At 40.1% G+C, this 22,055-nt stretch overlaps 1 protein-coding gene across 1 annotated transcript; it reads right to left on the bottom strand.

The window, feature by feature from the left end:
• Positions 1-5,930: 5,930 nt before the first annotated feature.
• On the bottom strand, positions 5,931-10,118 carry LOC127103360 (uncharacterized). Its single transcript, XM_051040630.1, has 5 exons — positions 8,426-10,118; positions 7,845-7,915; positions 7,523-7,573; positions 6,780-7,451; positions 5,931-6,662 (listed from the first exon to the last, which is right to left on the bottom strand). Exons 1-5 carry the CDS (start codon positions 10,116-10,118, stop codon positions 5,931-5,933), a joined length of 3,219 nt encoding a protein of 1,072 aa, XP_050896587.1.
• Positions 10,119-22,055: the final 11,937 nt, after the last annotated feature.

Below are 22,055 nucleotides of genomic sequence, written 5' to 3'. Positions count from 1 at the left end.
TTTACCTTTGAGCAACATTGAAAAAACAACTGAGACAACTGACAATCTCCCTATCATAAAAAAGAAGGTTACTGAAGACCTCACTATTGAAAACAAGGCTACTGAAGGCCTTGATCCTAACCAAATGAGGGTAGGAGATGTAGCAAACTGCGTCAACATTATGGGACCTTTCAATAAAGAGGTCACAGGAATCAAAGCAGAAGTTGTGGATGGTCCTATGAAGTTTATGACCGCTGGAATCCTACGTAGGGTAATGGAGGACCCCAAAAGAAATTCGAACAAATGTTGCTGCAAACATGGTCCCAGGAACATATCTTGGTGTTGCTGCCCAGAAAAGGGGTTTGACCAGATACCAAGAGATGTCGAAGTCGAAGAAGAAAGACTTATTAAAAAAATGAACAAATTAAGCATTATTGACGAACGGAATGTTGGGGTGAACATGGTGGAAGTGTCTCAGAGAAGAGGAAAATCTAGTGGAATTCATCAAGAGGTGCCAAAAGATGAGGACTGAAGTGATGTTATGCCCACGTTGCAGTGCAATCTTCGACAGGAAGGCAGCAACCAATCTGGAAGTAGTGGATAAAGCCAAGAGAAAAGAAAATTGGGGGACCACAGGATATGACGCAAGAAAAAGTGATCATCACCAATGGAGGCGTGGAGAAAGATACCATAGCACTTACAGACCATCCAACAAAGCAACGGATGACAAATGGGTTCAACCCATTAGAGATGCTCAAGGACAGAAAAAATGGAGAAATTTTGAAGTTCAGATAGGCACTTCGATGGAAGATAAGAAGGAGGTGGAGAAGCACAAGCCAAGACCATATCCTTCAGAAAACTACAAAGGGAAAAATCCTATGTCAAGATCCCAATGGAGAAGATTCCAGAGGTAGAAGAGGGCAGAAAAAGAAGCTGCAGAAAAAAAGTGTGATTGGAAAAGATGCTGACAGCAAGGATAAAGCAGAATCCAGTGACAATGCTCAGATAGCAAACAGAGAGGAAACCTCCCACCAGATCAATCCTGGCAGCATGGTCGAACCAGTGTTGTCCAAAGAGAAGGTGCAAGAAGACGACGAAATAACTGACAACTTCGAATCTGACTCAGAAGCCTCCTTTAATGTGATCTGCAATGTGGTTTCTGTCCTCCCTAAAGATTATGACTGAATCATGGAGGTCGAAGACGAGGAAGATGAGATGGAAGAGGAAACAATGGTACATAGGCCCGTTTGCTACTCCGTCATGAACAATGGTTGCGTCGAAGAACAGAATGCTTTCTTCGAAAGGCCAGATGATTCCATGAAGGCACATTTAAAGCCTTTGTTCATAAAAGGAAAGGTTGAGAATGTTGGAGTAAACAAGATACTGGTAGATGGAGGAGCAGCAGTAAATTTGATGCCCCATTTCATGCTAAGGAAGATTGGGAAGGATGATTCAGACGCAAAGCCTCACAACATGGTGTTGTCGAACTACGAAGGAAAAGTAGGAACCACTATGGGCGTTATCCAGGTGGATTTGACTGTTGGAACCATAACAAGGCCAACAATGTTCATGGTCATTGCTTCAAAGGCGAATTACAACTTACTACTTGGAAGGGAGTGGATTCATGGTGTAGGAGTCGTACCTTCTTCAATGCATAAGCGAATAGCCATCTGGAGACCAGACAGGATTGTCGAAAACATTGAAGCTGATCAAAGTTATTTCATAACAGAAGTGAACAATATCAACAGTCGAAGTTTCGACAAGAACCTGGCTCACATACCTCCATGCAGCCCAACCGAGTTCGACCTAAAAGCAACAGACAACGCCTACTGCTCCATGTACCTTCATCCTACACATGGTTTTCAGTGGGACAAAGAAGTAATTGGCGAATCTTATATGTGGGGAACTACTCATATAGCGCCAACAAAATGGGGAAGCGAATTTGATGATGACGAGTAAAGAATCAGCGCTCGAAAGAATTACGGCTTACATAGCCGAAAACAAACTCAAAGAGGCCCTTGAGGCCGAAGTAAAATATAAGGCTGTCGAAGCCAACAAAGAAAATTCCAACGAACAATGTCCCCAAAGAGACGTTGCAGAAGAGTATGATAACAACCAGATGGGCGAACGGCAACACCAAAAGCTTGACGCCATTTATGATGACGAACCTCTGGGGTTCGAAAAAGATCCAGTGTCAACTAACGTGAAGATGGTGGCGCAGGATCCATTAGAAGAAATAAATTTAGGACCGGGGGCAGAAAGTAGACCAACCTACATAAGCGCAAAGAGGGACCCCCAGTTCAAAGTCGAAATAGTCTAGTTGCTGAAAGAGTTCAAAGACTGCTTCGCATGGGATTACGACGAGATTCCTGGTTTATATAGAAGTTTGGTCGAATTGCAGCTGCCAATAATGGAAGGAAAGAAGCCAGTAAAGCAGACTCCAAGACGCTTCGCACCAGAGATTCTGTCGAAAATAAAAGAAGAGGTCGAAAGACTTCTAAAATGCAAGTTCATCCGCACAACCAGGTATGTCGAATGGATTGCAAATATAGTTCCCGTGATTAAGAAAAATGGCAAACTTAGGGTATGCATTGATTTTCGAGACTTAAATTCAGCTACCCCAAAGGATGAATATCCTATGCCAGTGGCAGAAATGCTTATAGGTTCTGCAGCGGGCCACGAGTATTTAAGTATGCTAGATGGATACTCTGGCTATAATCAAATTTTTATCGCTGAAGAAGATGTTCCTAAAACAGCTTTCCGTTGTCCTGGAGCAATAGGAACGTACGAATGGGTAGTAATGTCCTTTGGTTTAAAAAATGTCGGAGCAACTTACCAATGGGCTATGAATTCCATTTTTCATGACTTTATTGAAACTTTCATGCAAGTGTACATTGATGATATTGTGATCAAGTCTGTTTCAGGAAAAAGTCATACAGACCATCTTCGACAATCCTTTGAAAGGATGAGGAAGTTTGGTTTAAAAATGAACCCCCTTAAGTGTGCTTTTGGTGTGCAGGCGGGTGATTTCTTAGGTTTTGTGGTCCACAAGAAGGGGATCAAAATAAATGAAAACAAAGCCAAAGCCATAATGGAGGCGAAAGCGCCATCAACAAAAAAGGGGTTGCAGTCTCTGCTGGGGAAAATCAACTTTCTCAGAAGGTTTATCTCCAACCTTAGTGGAAAAACGCAAGCCTTCTCTCCTCTACTTCGGCTAAAGAAGGAAGACTTTGCATGGGGGCAAGAGCAACAAGTTGCCTTTGACAAAATCAAGGAATACCTGGCTAGTCCTCCAATTCTAATATCTCCCTGTAGAAAAAGAAGTATGAGATTGTACATTTTGGCATCAGACAAAACATTAGGAAGTATGATGTGTCAAGAAGATGAGAATGGCGTCGAAAGGGCCATCTATTATCTCAGTAGAGTCCTAAATGATGCTGAAATTAGATATAGTATTATAGAAAAACTATGTTTATGTGTATATTTCTCTTGTATGAAATTAAAGCATTATATAAAGCATGTTGATGTGTACATTTCTTCCCATTTCGACGTAATAAAATATATGTTATCCAAATCCATTTTACATAGTCGAATCGGAAAATGGGCTTTAGCTTTGACAGAATATTCCTTGAAATATTTGCCTTTAAAGGCTGTGAAAGGACAAGTGGTCGCTGATTTTATAGCTGACCACTCTATAGATGAGAATGTAGAGTATGTCGAATTAGAACCATGGAAATTGTATTTCGACGGTTCTAGTCATAAGAATGGAACTGGTGTTGGGATGATTATTTCTCCTGACAGAATTCCAACAAAATTCAAGTACAAAGTTGAAAGTCTGTGTTCAAATAATGAAGCAGAATATGAAGCTTTGATTGTTGGACTTGAAATATTGTTGAAATTGGGGGCAACAAGAGTCGAAATAATGGGTGACTCTGAACTGGTGATAAAGCAGTTGACTAAAGAATATAAGTACGTGAAAGAAAATTTAATCATGTACTTTGTAATAGCCAATAGACTTCTCAAGGAATTCGACAATGTGGCCTTTAGGCACATTCCCAGGGTGGAGAATCAAGAGGCAAATGACCTTGCTCAACTTGCGTCTGGATACAAAGTGTCGAAGGAAAAGTTAGAAGAGGCCATTGAAGTCAGAAGAAGGGTCATATCTACCAAGTTGTCCCCATCAGATTTGGAGTCAATAAGATTGGGATATGGTGACGAAGAAAATTTTGAGATATTCAATATAGATGATTCAGGAATTGAAGACTGGAGAAAGCCCATCAAGGATTATCTGCAAGACCCAAATCAGAAAGCCGAAAGAAAGGTAAAATACAGAGCTTTAAGTTATGTACTTTTTGGAAACGAATTGTTCAAAAAGACTGTAAAAGGAGTCTTGTTGAAATGCTTAGGTAAAGATGAAGCTTACATAGCTTTGTCGAATGTGCACAGTGGAGCATGTGGCGCACACCAAGCAGGTCATAAAATGAAATGGTTATTATTTCGACAAGGAATGTATTGGCCAACAATGCTGAAAGACTGTGTCGAATTTGCAAAAGGTTGTCAGGAATGTCAAGTACATGCAGGCATACCCCATGTTCCTGCAAGTGAGTTGCATTCAATTATAAAGCCTTGGCCATTTAGAGGTTGGGCTTTAGACTTGATTGGTGAAATTCGACCAGCCTCTTCAAAAGGGCAAAAGTACATTTTGGTTGGAATAGACTATTTTACTAAGTGGATTGAAGCCATACCATTGGTAAATGTGGATCAAGAAGCAGTTATAGATTTTATCCAAAAGCACATAATTTATAGATTTGGGATACCAGAAACAATAACAAAAGACCAAGGATCTGTGTTCACTGGTAAAAATATGCAGAAATTTGCACAAGAAACAGGATTTAAACTCCTTACTTCGACACCTTACTACGCTCAAGCCAATGGGCAAGTTGAAGCAGCCAACAAGGTAGTGATAAATTTGATCAAAAAGCATGTGGGGAGAATACCTAAAAACTGGCATAAAACTTTAGATCAAGTTTTGTGGGCTTGTCGAACATCTCCAAAAGAAGCAACGAATTCGACTCCATTTAAGTTGACCTATGGACATGATGCAGTTTTACCAGTCGAAATATATTTGCAATCAGTTAGAGTTCAAAGGCATCATGAAATCCCATCAGATATATATTGGAGTATGATGATGGACGAACTAGTTGATTTAGACGAAGAAAGGTTGTGCGCGCTGGATCTAATAAAGAGACAAAAAGAAAGAGTCGAAAAGTTTTACAATAAGAAAGTAAAATTCAAGACCTTTTTAATTGGTGATCTTGTTTGGAAAGTAATCCTTCCTATGGGTCGAACAGATAGATTAATGGGAAAATGGTCTCCTAAGTGGGAAGGACCTTTCCAGATTTTGAAAAGTTTTTCAAATGGTGCGTATGAGATTGAAGAGATAGGAAAAGACGAGAGAATCTTAAAGATAAATGGCAAGTATTTGAAAAAATATAAGCCAATATTGCAAGAAGTAAAAATAGCAGTAGAATAATTGTGAAAATAATTGTGATAGCCTTGCCAAACAAAAATGGCACCAAAGTTATTACAAAGAAAGCCTCAAAGGGCTGACAGTTGTTAAACTAATTCGACTACAATTTGATACTAGCAAAAGTTTCCTTCAATGTGGCAAATTTCTTTTTCTGAAACTGGAGTCGATGATCACAAAGACTTCTGTGGGTATAGAGAGTCTCAATCTCTTGACTAAGTTGTTGAGCCTTTTCTGCATGTCGAATACCCACCTTCAGTTCGTCGTCAATCTCATTTTGCTTAGGTTGTTGTATGGATGCTCTGCGCTTTTTCTCTTGGGAGATTTTTTCTTGAAGAGATGTTATTTGTTTCTCCCTTTTCTGGATATTATCATCACAAGCAGCAACTTCTTTGATATAAGTTTCAGAAAGCTGCTGCAGCTTTCAAACTTTGTCAGTCGAAGTTGCAACAGCATCCCATTCAGCAACTTGAGTCTCAGATTTTGTGGAGATTTGCTGGGAGAGATCTCTTTGACGATGAAGGTCTGCAGTTGCCAAGTCAATGAGGGTCATCAGCTCCATCACAAAACTGCCAACCTCGGCAGAAGTTTCCAAGACGTTTATTTGTTTCAAAATCTTCTTGAGTTCAATAAGAGCAGTGGTGCTTTCTTCTAAAACTTTGAACAAATCAACATCAAGGATTTTCGTCTTAATCTTGGTCAAGATGTTGTCAAGAGATGGCGCTTCAGAAGTGGCCCCAGAGGTAGTCGAACTGCTTTGCGAAGAATCTTGAAAATTAAAATGAGCGCTAAGCATGGCCTTCAGATATTCTAAGGGTTTCTGCACTTTAAGACTCTCAAGCTCTTCGCGAGAGAAACCAGTCGAACCAGTTGATATGGCACTTCCTTTGGTCTGGTCGGGAGCGGGTTGAGTGCTTCGTCCTAAAGTCTGTCCACCATCTGGTTGTTTCGACTGGTCATCCTTATCTTTAGTAGTTTCTTTTTCATGGTCATCGTCGACCTCAGTCTCCATGTCAGTGTTATCACCCTTATTGGCAGCATTTAATCCTGGATGAGGAGGATAATCGTCTTCAGAAGCTTCACTCGTTGGAGCATCGAATTCTGCTACAGTCTGCCTGTCATGATCATTTTTGGGGACATCCTCTTCTTGGACTGTCTTTTCCAGAGTTTTCTCAGGGTTTCCTTCGACAACTAATTATTCCTGAAAATAATTCAAAGTTAGAAAAAAGAAATGCAATGAAGATGAACATAGATAGTCGAAATAGGGATTTACCTCAGGAATCTCAGTATTAAAACTAGATTTCCCACTCTCTGTATCCTTCGACTGAAGTTTGGCAGTTGGAGTACTTGATGAATCTTTTTTAGTTGTCTTAACAATGGATCTTTGGCTTTCTTCTAAAACTTTGAACAAATCAACATCAAGGATTTTTGTCTTAATCTTGGTCAAGATGTTGTCAAGAGATGGTGCTTCAGAAGTGGCCCCAGAGGTAGTCGAACTGCTTTGCGAAGAATCTTGAAAATTAAAACGAGCGCTAAGCATGGCCTTCAGATATTCTAAGGGTTTCTGCACTTTAAGACTCTCAAGCTCTTCGCGAGAGAAACCAGTCGAACCAGTTGATATGGCACTTCCTTTGGTCTGGTCGGGAGCGGGTTGAGTGCTTCGTCCTAAAGTCTGTCCACCATCTGGTTGTTTCGACTGGTCATCCTTATCTTTAGCAGTTTCTTCTTCATGGTCATCGTCGACCTCAGTCTCCATGTCAGTGTCATCACCCTTATTGGCAGCATTTAATCCTGGATGAGGAGGAGAATCGTCTTCAGAAGCTTCACTCGTTGGAGCGTCGAATTCTGCTACAGTCTGCCTGTCATGATCATTTTTGGGGACATCCTCTTCTTGGACTGTCTTTTCCAGAGTTTTCTCAGGGTTTCCTTTGACAGCTAATTGTTCCTGAAAATAATTCTAAGTTAGAAAAAAAAATGCAATGAAGATGAACATAGATAGTCGAAATAGGGATTTACCTCAGGAATCTCAGTATTAAAACTAGATTTCCCACTCTTTGTATCCTTCGACTGAAGTTTGACAGTTGGAGTACTTGAAGAATCTTTTTTAGCTGTCTTAACAATGGATCTTTGGGAAGAGACCCTCTTGATTTTCTTCTTCTTCTGAGGAGGGGGGTTTGGCTCTGGAGATTCATCACCAGGTTCTTCATTGGGAACTCTCTCCTCTTCTTTCTTTCTTTTTTGGACTGGTGGGGGTTTTCGACTTACCTAGTCATGCAGACCAAGGCCGTTTAATTTCTTAAAAGGGAGAAAGAATAAATGAGAAGAGTGAGGTTTGTACCTTTGTCGAAGATTTCTTAGCAGCACTTGGTGACGCTTCAACGGAAGCTTTCTTGGTAGGAATCTTTACGGCTAAGGAAAGAAAGGAAAATTAGAAGCAAATATAAGAAATACATGATAATACAGTTAGATGGACAAAAGAAAAATCGTGTTTCCTGTTAACACCTTCAAGAATGGGACTTTCCACGCGAACGTGTTCTATTCCAATATGAAGGTGTCCTTGGTAATCGTCCAGATGATACTTAGTCGGAACCACACGCTCAGCATGTTTTTTGTAATGTTGACGAAGAATTTTCATATAGTCCCCACAAACGAACCAATCTGGAAATGGAGGGCTTAATGCCACGCCAAACTCAGCAGTTGGTAGAGGAGGAAATTTTGGTGGATGACAGTTGAAAGCCAGGTCATAGCGCGCTTCTGGTCGAACATGTGAAGGCAATGACAATTTTTCAAACTTCTCCGTCAATTTACGTTTTAATTCTGCTGTTGCTTCGCGTATGGTTCGATTAAGATCATCAGGTCTATACGCAGTTTCGAAATATTTTTGAAATTTTTGTATTTCTTTAATGTGTCTTTGAATACCTTTTTTGGTCCGATTCTGCACGAAAGCAAAAGCATTTGTTAAATGTGTGGTGAAGGCTATTACGTCAAAAAATCTGGTAGAATAATAATCCTTCCACCACTCATCAAACTCAGGAGTACAGAGAAAAGATGGTCGAAAGATCACTGGTCGAATATCAAGAGAGTCATCAGTCAGCTTCTTCGACAACTCTTTGCTCTCCTCTTCATTATGAAGGGAGTTGTAAAAAATGATAGATCCTTTCTTTGGAAAGATGGGTCGAGGCTTTATTTGGATCAAGCCAAACTGTCTAGCAACGAGATTGGGTTGGTAGACTATCAAAGCTATTTGGGTTTTGGTTGCGTTACGATGGGAAAAAAGGAGCCTAGGGGTTAAAAATGATTCCCACACATCCAAAAATATATTCTCATCCTTCTGCATTTCCAAGGGCAGTTGTTGGGTAAACCATTCAGGTCCAATTTTTCTACTAGCAAAGGGTGCCATGGTCGAAGTAAAATGATACCTTTTGGCAAACATCATGACATAACCGTTGAAAGCTTGTCGAAGGCTAATTCCTTCATCAGTTGACGTTAGTTGCACCAACCTAGGCCATTCGACAGTCCTGTCCTTCACTTTTTCTTCGTTCAGTTCGTGTTTTACAGGAAGAGAAGCTTCAAATGTGGCATTGAGCCATAATTGTAAAAGCCAGAAAGGTCCTGACAAATTGATTTTACCTTGGTCTTTGATGGTTTTCAAAAAACTTACACTCTCACTCAAGGATTCGTAAAGATTCGCCAAAATCATTTCACTTAAGCATAGTTTGGTTCCTGCGTGAAGCTGATTGGCCATAGTGATGAATCTTTTGGCAACTTGGAGGGAACGGGAGAAAAACACATATTTTGATAGCCATAGAGTTAAAAAGGCTATATGTTCGACATCCGAGACTTCTGTGGTATCCTCGTCATGATAATGAGACATGAATAAAGAGTATGGAGCACAGTTACTGTCGAAAGCTATAGTATCTTCATTTAGGTTGGTGGGGTCGAAATCTATCCCATTAGGACGAAGGCCAACGATGGTTGCTGCGTCGAAGAGAGTGGGTGTGACCATCCCACAAGGAAGGTGAAAAGTGTTATAGGTACTGTCCCAAAAATAGAGGGAAGCTAAAAGCATGTTTGGGAAAATGTTGGGTCCTGCTCTCGACAATTGAATGAGGTCGAAAATACCTATTTCCTTCCAGAAATCTCCTTTAATCTTTTCAACCTTGTCTAGCCAGGATAAATAGTCTGAAGGGTCTTTCGACCATGGACAAGTTCTAAAGATCCTAGTATAATTCAAATAAGTTAAATTCAACTCTCCATCATCAGTCGAACTTTGTGGGTCATTTTGTTCTACAGTTTTCTCTTGAGGTTGAAGTTTTACTCCAGCACCTATGGGTTTGGTATGGAAATAGGTGGGAAAAAATTCTTTCAGACGATCTCGTTTAATATCTGGATTGGGGAGTGGACCTAACATAGCGTGACAAATTCCAGAAACAAGAACAGGAATTAATACCTGGGATTTATAGATACATTCCTTCTCTCTCTCATTGGGAGGTTCAGGAACGTATTGTTGGTTTCCAATAACCATTGGTCCCTTCAACTCATGCGCAGGATGAAGAGGTGAACCTTGAGTCTTCTTAGAATGTTTGCTGCTGGAAGATTTTGGAGGAGCCATTGCTGAGGAGAACAAAGAAATTTTTTCAGGAAAGTTGAAAGTATGAAAATGGGTATGAAGAAGAAAGCTTGAAGTGTAAAAAAGTTTCATAGAAAATAGGTTGTGAGTATTTATAAGGGAAGATGATAAAAACGTTTGAGTTCTTGTTGATGATCATGGGACACGTGGCTGAATCACAACAGTGATGATGAAGATGTGGAAGTTGAAAAAGGCCATGATGTTAGGTTTAGGAAATAATGGGGGTAAAGTCTGAACTTGGGCTAGACATGACGTTTTCTGAAAAAGTGTAATGATGAATCTGTCTGGGAACTTGAGATTATAAAAGCTTGGAAATAGTGGAATTAAATGACATGGCATCGAAATATTGGTTGACAACAAATGATTGTTTCTCCAGAGTAGTCGAAACATCCTTGCTGGGGGGCAATTTGTATACATGTAATTTTGACGCCATGAAATCAATAGCAGAATAGTGTTTTCGACAAATGAAGATGCTCGTTCGACACTTCGACAGGTTGTTGGTTCGACATTTCGACAAGAGAAGATGTCTGCAGATGAAAAGACGTCTTTGACAAGTATGGATGATGTTATGGTATTTCGACAAATTCGACAAGTCTGAGGAGACGTGTCGTTTTGACGTAAAGCGGAAATTCAAATTCGAAAGAGTTATGACGTTTGGCAGAAGACGCGTGGAAGCATCTGGCGAAAGGAAGTTATGCAGAGAGCCAAATGTCATAGTTTTAGGATTTATTCGTTAGTGACAGTTATTTTGTTTGTATATAAAGAGGATAGTTGTTATCAAAATGGTGTGTGTGAAAACTTGTACAAAAATTCCTGCAAAATATTCAAAGTACCCGTGTGAGAGAAAAGAGTCTTATCCGGAAAATGTACGTGTGAACAAACACCATTTCTTCAAAGTTTTATCTTATAAATTTCAAAGTTCTTTACCAATCTTCCTTTACATTTACCAGTCATTTATCCTTTGCATTTACTTTATGCAATTTATTCTCCGCCATTTATTTTTCGCCATTTATCTTAGTCTTGTTAAGTTTACGTTTACTTTTCGTCATTTATCTTAGTCTTGTTAAGTTTACATTTACTTTTCGCCATTTATCTTTCGTACATGAAAGACTTAGTAAACCTAATAAAAGACACAAAGGTTGTTCTAAAGATTTACAAAGTTATTTGAATTTGCACATGTCCTAGGATTTGTATGGTTGATCCTGCAAGTAACCCAATTCGACAAGTTTGGAAAACCAAAGGTTGTTCGCCAAAATCAACAGCGAACAGGAGGCTGCATTCTTAATTGTATGAGGGATTAATTAAGAGGCCATAATATTCGATCCAGATGAGGAAGTTACATCTCCAATAGGAATGTTTATTTGAGTAGGGGTGACTTCCATGTCATCGTCTCCAATTTCAAGAAAAGTTTTTGTTTTCTTGGAGATGTTATATTTCTTGTATTTGACTGTGTTCTGTATATAATAAAAATGAAACAGTTAGCAAAAATAAGTATCAGAAAAAATTTACAATAGCACATAACAAACTAATGATCTTGATCGGGTCTTCCTAACTAGGGGTTGTCACCAAATACTGAGTATCTTTGTACGGTCCTTTCTCTTAGGCTTATTTTTGTTTTTATTTATATAAGTGCATTTATCAAAAGTGTGGATGAACTCTTTGATCCTCCACACACATTCTTTCTCGAGTTCATTTAGGTATGTTTCATCAAACAGTAACTCCGAGTTATACCTATCAAAGTGATATATGTAACACCCTTCTAAAATACCCCAAAATTTAATTAAAACAACAAACATATATCAGAGTAGATATGCAATTAAGGGTGTCACACAATCACTTCACACCATAATAATTGTCATGCTCTTTAAAATAACATTTGCATAATTCGCAGCGGATAGAAATCAAATCAATCATGCAAAACATGTAACACATTACATGTAAAATTATTCAACAAGGTAAAACATCCCGTCCCGATGTTACACCTATCAGAGCATGACCCACTAAGGAGACTACACTAGACTTCAAGCATTAACTTCTACTCAATCACTGCTCGTTACCTGAAAAATAGTTGTAAGGGTGAGTTCCTCAATCGATATAATAAGCATTATAAAATATCATGTAATGTTAAGTAATTTAACACATTAATCACCCTAATCATATCACACATTCAGTAACGGCACATCAACTCAAATATCATACTCAATACCAACACAACTCATACTCATACTCAATACCAACACAAACACACGTATAATATTGGAATACATCCATTCATATTATACGCCATACATACATTATGCAATGAGACTCCATGCATGCGGTACCGACTATTCATGAACATATAGTTCAACCTCACCGATCAAATCCAGATACGGCTACCAAGCTCACTAGTCCCACTCATTTGAGACCTAGTGACTCACTCACTAATTCCTCACCATGGGAATTAGCTACCACCCCAAGGGCCATGATATGCACGCTAATCACCTAGCATGCAAACACCAACAACAGTCCAAAATGACTAACTCACTAATTCCTCACCATGGGAATTAGCTACCACCATAAAGGCCACAATATGCAAGCTAAATCAACTAGCATGCAAACATCAACAATTCACAATGGACATATGCTCACACTCTAAGCCATAAAACAGTCCATTCCACAATAGCATACATAATACATACATTCACAGCATTATGCATGTCATCATACATCATCAGCATATTATCACAAAATCATATCATGTCAATTAATAATCACAGTATTAGCACACTCTACTAATACCTATACTGCTCAAAACAACGGGAAATGATCCCTACTCTATCATACATCAGCTAAATTACATCACTCAGCTGAAACGACCAAAAACTGCACAACAACAGCTCAGAAAAATCACAATTCTGCCCATACGCGTATGCCCCATGCCCATACGTGTATGGCCCATCTCCTGACCAAATCCCATACGCGTAACACCATCTCATACGCGTATGCTACGCGTAACATCTCTCCCATACGCGTACCAACAGAGACAAAACTACGTTAGAAACATCATCTTCTTCATCCATACGCGTATTGCCTAGGGCCATACGCGTACCAGACCATCTCATACGCGTATTGCCTAGTGCCATACGCGTATGACCAGAACCAGATTTCCAGATCTGCTATGGTTTTCTCTACTACGAGATCTTCCAAATCCAACCTCCCACAGTCCAATTTTACACAGAATTTATTCATATCATCTAACACGAATCATACCCTATTCAATTTCACAAATTCTAACATTATTCCATCTAATTCTTACGAATTTCTCCAATTTTAACCCATATTTCGTTCATCCAATATTTCACAATTTTCAGCATACATCATTCTAATCAGAGTCAAATCAATGGTTTATCACTACCCACTACATGTTATCCCATAATACCCATTAAACGACGATAAACCCCCCTTACCTGAGTTAATCCGGCAATCCTTCAGCTTCAAGCTCTTCCTCTCTTCAACCCTTGTTCTCTGGCTCTTTACCCTTTTTCACTTTTCTGTCTCCTTTCCTTTTCACGTGAAGAATAACCCTTTTACCAAATGGGACCTTTTCTAATTCCAACTTTTATTCCAATAATAATAATAATAAAATAATCCAATAATAATAATCCAATTATTTAATTAAATTAATAAATATATTATTAACTTACTTTAAATAATTATCTTATTTTTATCGGGGTGTTACAACTCTCCCCCACTAAAAGAGTTTTCGTCCTCGAAAACATACCTCAAGTGAATAACTCAGGATAAGACTCCTTCATCTGACTCTCAAGTTCCCAAGTCACATTGCCACCTGCTGGTCCTCCCCAAGCTACCTTTATTAAAACAATCTCTTTACCCCGCAACTGCTTCAACTCTCGATCCTCGATCCTCATAGGTGATGTTTCAACAGTCAGGTTATCTCTCACCTGTACATCATCTACTTGGACCACATGCGACGGATCAGGAATGTACCTCCTCAACTGAGACACATGAAAAACCTCATGCAAATTCGCAAGTGACGGCGGTAAAGCGATACGATAGGCTACCTCCCCTATCCTCTCCAAAATCTGATAAGGACCAATAAATCGAGGTGTCAACTTCTTCGACTTCAAAGCTCGACCAACCCCAGTTATCGGAGTGACACGAAGAAACACATGATCTCCCTCTTGAAACTCAAGTGACTTCCTCCTCTTGTCGTGATAACTCTTCTGACGACTCTGAGCAATCCTCATCTTCTCCTGAATCATCTTAATCTTTTCCGTAGTTTGTTGAACCATCTCCGGTCCAACCACAGCACTCTCACCGGACTCACACCAACATAAAGGTGTCCGACATCTCCTACCATACAAAGCTTCAAACGGTGCCATACCAATGTGTCGCATCCGCGAAAAAACAACCGGCGGGCTAAAACAAAAACACAAACAGAGCCGCCACTGCGCGTTATTTATCCCAAAATAGGGAAAGGAAACGCTCAGAGAAACCTGGAAAGGAAATGGTCTCGCGACCAAAGAGAAAGGGTAAGGGAGTCGGTTACGCAAGGGGAAGGTATTAGCACCCCTCACGTCCGTCGTACTCGACGGGATCCACGTTCTAAGAAAAGAATAGGTTCCTAAAACATCACACACACACACAAGGAACGCAGGTGGGGTTAAGAGAAGGGAGCTCGATAGGACATCGCATCCTATGCCTACATATCTCGTCTGGAACGAGAATCAGAGCTACTGTAGTTCGGCTCACGCACGCCAAACAACACACACAAACTCAGGCAAACATGGAACCTGACAACCACTCGATGGAATTACGTCAGCTTCCGAACCAAGCAATACAATCAGGATACGTACAGCCAATCGCTGGGCTTACGTCCGTATCCTGACACACAAGCATATAACAAGCAAACACACGCAAAAAAGAAAAAAAAGTGCCCGGAGCGGTCTCGCACGACCACCTGCCTACATACCTCGTCTGGAACAAGGATCAGGGCGATGTAGTTCCCCCAAACAGGGGAGAAAGACTATCTCCTAACCAGAAACAAAGGGAAGACACACTACCAGGGAGCTGTACTCGAGCCTAGTGTTGTCATGCATCATTGCCCTAAGTTGAGGTTTCCACCTACTTGCACAACAGCAAGCTAACCCTATCCAGGAAGAAAGCAAGCATACAAGCATACAAATCAAAGCAAACAAATATTCACATAGCACACACTATAACCAGTCAAGTGAGGCTCAAACAAAGGGTTCGACTGCCTAAGCAAGTCATCTGTACAAGGTTAGGGTTAGCTCTTAACCTTGCCATTGAGGGGCTAAGGTGAAGCCAGATGAAAGGTGAGTGAAGATTAGACTTCACAGCTCTTATCCCTGTCCAGGGAGATCTTCAGACAAAGGAGCGTGGGTCCAGAATGGAGGGAACCCTTCTACGCTCAAGACTCTGACACAACTGTACAAAAGTACAAGATCTTGGGTTTGTGCCCCAATGCATCAACACACAGCAGTGTGAGCAGAGGGACGACTCAACAGAATAGTGGGGGATAGATTGCATATCCCTTGGCTTCCACCAATTGCCTTAATCAAGGACTTTACCTGCTTAGGCACAATATTAAACACTCACAAACATCGCCTCTTAAGGAGGACTTCAGATAGTTTGCCCGGCCAAGTAACAGGCCGGGTCTCCCAGACTACATGAAGAATAGAAGTCCTACCTCAAGTGGTTTAAAAACCAAGCAGCAGCAAGCAAGTTCTTAAAGAACTATAAGCAACTTAATGTACCTGAAATCAATCAAGTATCATCAGTACTCAGACAAATCAACAATAAACAACAAATGTTAATCAGTTAATCTGTACAAACACACAACACAGGTTAATGCACACAAGTGCAAGCTATAAGCTCAAGCTCAAACTTCACAACCTACAACACAAAGTCAAGTTAGTTCACAAACATCAACCAAACTCAATTCAAATTGCCTTGAAGCAATCTCCTTAAGCACTGTGCATTTTTAACCTGAAAAGTCAAACCAAATGTGAGAAACAAGACCACTAGGCCAAGCCTAGGGTCCAAAAGGGATAAAAAATCCTCAACAGCAAGTGTAAACCAACCAAAATCAAATTCAAACAAATAGAAAGCAAATGCAATTGATCCCATTCTCATACCATTCTCCATCATCATTTCATGACCAAAACAAGTCAAATTAGGTGAAATGCAACACCAAATATCCAAACAGAATGACTTCAATCAAAAGCATACCAAAACAATTCCAAAAATCCTCAAATAATTCACACCTAAACAGGACATATTCAAGGTATAGCATGTCAATTTTCAGCTCAATTGGACAAAAGGAACTAAGTCAATAAAAATCAAGAAATCCAGACACAATTATTCAAGCCAATTCATAGCATCAACACATGCATTCACTTCAAAAATTCATAAAGCAGTGACAACATATTAGAAATGAATGGGACCAAAAGCATGATGTCCTATAATGTGTCTAGCATCAACATACCAAATTTCACATCCATCCAATACCATATGAGCATTTCACAAACAATATACCAACATGTGTCACACAATGCTTCAAAATGAGCCAACAGTGAAGAAAATTATCAATCAAATTGAAAACACCATCACAAATTCCAGAACAATTCACATGACATCTCAACATATCAATGATCATTCATGCAAAATTTCAATCCAATCCAACAATCATAGGTCATACAAAAAAATTCAGAAAGTTGACCTAGCTAGGTGTGACACAAATTGTCACACCTAGATTCAAAAAATCATATCTCAATCATCAAGTATCCAAAATTCACAAACTCTACATGAAAATCACCATCAACATGTCCAGAATAAGCACAAAAAATTTCAATCATTTATTTAAGAGTATGAGCATTTCATGATGAAAATGGCAAAATGTACAAAATTGTGACACATTCTACAAACCCTAGGCTCATTATTTTTCCATTCATGCAAAAAAAACCAAAAAAATGTCCATTAAATTCTACACAATTTCATGAATATGGCACAAAAAGTTTCACTCAAATTGGATCAAAAATGAAGGAGTTATTAATTTTTGAAGTTTATGTAATTAAATGGAAAACAAGAAAAAAATGAAATAGAATAATTAAATAAATAAATGGCGCCAGTGGCATTTTTGAAAATAACTTGGGCTTCCTCAAAACGACGCCGTTTTGAGCTTAGGAACGAAATGTTTCTATTGGTCCACACAGGCGGTAAACACGAATTCAAACTGGCATTGCAAACATGAAGATCAAACGCTCAAAATTTCCAGAAATCTTCATCATTTTTCCAGAAATGGCAAGAACATCAAGAACAATGAATCTCAACAAAAATCATCATGCGTATAACCAATGGAAAGGTCTAAACAAGAGGATCACGAATATGTACATGATTTATCCTAATTCTAACTACATCTCATGGATCGACCAAATTAGGTTTTAACATCAACTCTTCAAATCGAAATATCTCTCTCTTCAATCAACCATTCCAAAAACTAAAGGCATCATGATCATCTATGTTGAACACACTACAAAACGCATACAACAATTAAAGGAATCATGAGGTTCGATTTGGCACCTTAATTCGAAGACAGTGAGGAATCTCGATGTTATTGCACGCAAAAGTCCAAAACAGATGTAGATTGAAGTTCAGCAAGGTAATTGGAGAAGATAGAACAGCTCGAGAATGCTCCAATTATGAGAAATTGAAATTTGCCATTGATGAGCTCCTTTGCAACAGTCACGATCTTGGCACTTTCTTGCTTCAAATCACCAAAACAGTTGTAGCCTATGCTTGTAGAAGATCAACCAAACAAAAATCATGCCAAATGATGAAGATTTGAGGAAGTTTTGTTGAATTTGGTTCTTGAATGTTCTTGATGAATTTGGAGAATTGGAGGGAAAAACAGTTGCAATTTCTTGTGAAATGTGATTCTGATCCAAAGTTAGTTATGAATAATGTTATATACTCTTGCTTAATCCACTCTTAATCATCCAATTAACAAAACCATATGTGACTAGCAAAAATGCATTTTACTAAGCAAGGGCAAAATGGACTTTTCACCTAGGCCCTGTGACAGCTGTATGACAGCTCACACACTCTCAAAATGCCATGTGTGATGTGTTGCAACTTGTCTCATGGTCATTGGCCTTGTAATTTGCATTTCCACTATGCTATGCTAAATGGTATATTTTCAAGTGCAATTCAAAAGTGACTTGGTCAAATATTGCACCTCAACATGTTATGACCATTCAAACCATCTCTAATTGTCATTTGTGAGGTGTTGCAAAAATCCCCATTCCAAAATTCTCATTATTTCTCAACTTGGACCATTTTGCCCTTGGATCTTTAACTGTACACTTGAAAATTGACTTTTTGTATTGACCCTTTTTGATGAATTCCAATTATGCACCATAAAAGTACATGTCAAATGGAGTTTGCACACAAAAAGATCACTCAATTTGGACACTCCATGTGGAAGTTATGCCACTTTGATTATGGATCATTTTTGAAATTGAATGGACCATAACTTGCCAACCATACATGAGATTTTCATGTTCTTGGACTTTTTGGAAAGGTGAGACCAAGATCTACAACTTTCATGTTGAACAAATTTTCATTTGAGGCTTTTTTGGACACGTAACTTTAAGGTCAAAAACTTTCCATTTTTGGAAACTTCCATTACAAGTCACTTACTATTTTTGGCAATTTTTGTCCTGACTTGATTTTCTCCATTCTAGAGCTTTGACATGTCAAATAACACTTGTTTCAACATGAATGAAGTGTATCCAACTCATCTCCACCTCCAAATCCATTAAATCAAGCATAGTTGACCACAGTTGACTTTTCAACTGATAGATGAATTTGGCCATGCACTGATCAAATTGAGCCCCAATCCTCTGATGAAATGGCTCAAGGATGAAACCCCTAGCCATAATAATCTCAATAAAACCATGGAATGATCCCCATGTACATCATAGACCCCATCTCCTGATCATGCCCTGATTGGCCCAATGCAACTGATTAGGGTTGACCAGTGGTCAAAACCCTAATCTCAAGGAATGTGCTCCAACACTTGATGATGACAAACCGTGATGATGATGACGTATCATTTCAAACAAGATGAAGACCAATCTCCTTGAGAACCACAAAACCCTAATTTGGACTTCCACATCCTCAGATGATTAATGACCAGTCCAATGAAACCCTAGCTTGCACTTTGACTTCCTCATCTTCTGACCAAGACTTGGGAGAATGGCTTGCACAATGTAACCACATGATATGCAATATGCAATGCCTAATGTCCTAAAATGATATGCAATATGTTAAGCTAGTCCCAAGAGAGGAGGGCAAATTTTGAGGTGTTACAGCTGCCCCTATTCAATCCACTGTGAACCTGTCGATATGAATAACCTCGGCTTTCAGATGATCAGGATGAAGAGTGATTGAATACCAAGAACAGACGAACAATTTGCACTTTGATGGGAAAATAATTAACAACGCCTGTCAGAATCGGCGAAGAAACAACCTCTGAAACAAAAATCCGTCTGGTACGGAGAAAGTCGGCCTGAATACCGAAACAGCAACGTCGACCTGGATACCAAAATAAATGGCAACACAGGGATAACCATGGCCTGAACACCACACATCCGCTGGGGATTATTATTTCCTTTTTTTTTCTATGCTTTTCTTTTTTTCTTGAACCCCGAAATTTTCCTCTTCTTTGCTTTTTTTTCATTTTCTTGAACCCCGAAATTTTTCTCTTGCGCAAATGATCCTCAGATCACCGCATTTGAACCTCACTCTCCTGTTTGCCAAATAATGAACCCCATTCTCTAGTTTGAACCCCAGTCGCCTGACGATAACTTGCGATCGCCAATATGAACCCCGTTCTCCAGAAAATGCCGCAACATCTCCTTTTCTCCATTTGAACCCCATCTCCAGAAAATGCCTCAACACTTCCTTTTCTCCATTTGAACCCCGATCTCCAATCTCTCGTGATAATTCCGCTGGCAACGCCGGAAATAACACCAAACCACTCTGAGGGCGACATGTCAGAGGGTAGACCTTCACAAAAGAAGGTAACATGCGTATCTCTTCCTCAGAAGACACCTATAACGACCTCCATTGGCCTCAGCCAGAGTCTAAGGTGACACATGAACAGAAGATAATCCTGAGGACCTCATCCCGGATATAATCTTCAACTCCAATCTTCATTTAGACCCCAGAACATGCCTCAGCATTTCTTTTCTCCGTTTGAACCCCGATCTCCAGAAAATGTATCCACATTTCCTTTTCTCCATTTGAACCCCGGAATCGCGCTGACCGCGTAACGTCTTCTGATTTTATCTCCATCTCTGTCCGACGGAAACATTTCCTCCAATATCGCACTACTGGGGAACATCTTCGATTCAATCATAATGCTAGACTCCTCAGAGTAACATCTTCACTGTCTGGCAAGAACCACTTCTCAAACGGTAACCACGGCTTGAGACTAGCTTATGCTTGCAACATGATGCATGATCGATTTTTTCTGCGTAATGCTCCATAATCATGGAAATGCTACGCGATTTATTATTATTTTTATGCAACATGCTATGCTATTATTTTTTATGATGAATGCATAAAAAGTATCCCCCTCAAGGGACTCTGCTGAGGAGCACGAGACACTCTGCTGAGGAATACGAGACACTCTGCTGAGGAACTCGCCAATACTCCGATTCCACCCTGCTGGGGGATAACACTGCTGCTGGGAAAAGGTAACCCTTGCTGGGGAAAAAACCTCCTTTGCACCCGATCCACTCGAGAACTGCTGGGGATAAGCACCGCCAACACTCTGTGGGGATATAACAGTCTTCGATTTGCTGAGGATATCAATCCCGACTCTGCTTCGGGAAACCCTCACAGATACCTGGCAACTTCACTGGGGAAATGCTCACAGATACTCTGCTGGGGAACAGCAATCTCCAGACCTGGCGACTGGGGGGAAGCATCAATTTGACACCTGCTGGGGATAACCATCCTGACCCGGCTAGGGGAAACGAATGATACTCCGTTGGGGACAACCCACGCCATCCATAGGTAGAATCAACTCAGCTAGGGATGCAAATATCGGTCTGCTACGCGAACTCATCCAATCCACTGGTAGGATGAACACTGCTGGATATATTTCATTGAAACCCGCTCCACTCGGGGAATAGCAACCTTCAGGCCTGGCTGCTGAGGAAACACCAGGTTAAACCTGCCGAGGATAACCATCCTGACTCGGCTGAGGAATCCACAGACCTTGATCTGCTAGGGATTTGGTCCTTTAATTCTGCTTGGGGATCTCGCTGGGGAAATGAGAGAAGTTGGTATAGAACACCCGTCGACTCGTCGAACCATGGTATCCACCTCCCAATCTCGCATCAGCTTTTCACTTTTGAGAATTCCCAGACTCGTCTGGACCTTTTCTGCTCCATCATCTTGTATTCCAAGGTCGCGCCGCGCTCGACGAGACGTACTCCTGGGAATTATATAGAAATTTCAATTTTCCGACTTTGAAGAGTCTTCTTGATTAATTCCAAAGGTCGTCGAACGTCCCGACGTCGTCTCTATCGTCCCTCGTCCCTGAACAGACCCTGCGGGGAATTTCTACAGACTTTCTAATCTTCCGATTTTGAAGAGTCTTCTTGATTATCATCAAGGATCGTCATACGTCTTGACGTCTCTCCATCGTCCATCCGTCTCTGGTCAGACTTTGTAGGGAATTTTTACAAACTTTCAAATCTTCAGATTTTGAAGAGTCTTCTTGATTAACATTCAGGATCGTCGTACGCCTCGTCATCACTTCGTCATTCCTTCATTCATTCGTTCCTGAGCGAACTCTCTGGGGATTCGTTACAAAGCTTC

Source organism: Lathyrus oleraceus, chromosome 7 (assembly GCF_024323335.1).
Source record: "Lathyrus oleraceus cultivar Zhongwan6 chromosome 7, CAAS_Psat_ZW6_1.0, whole genome shotgun sequence".
NCBI lineage: Eukaryota > Viridiplantae > Streptophyta > Magnoliopsida > Fabales > Fabaceae > Lathyrus > Lathyrus oleraceus.
This window is presented reverse-complemented; position numbering and strand designations above follow the sequence as displayed.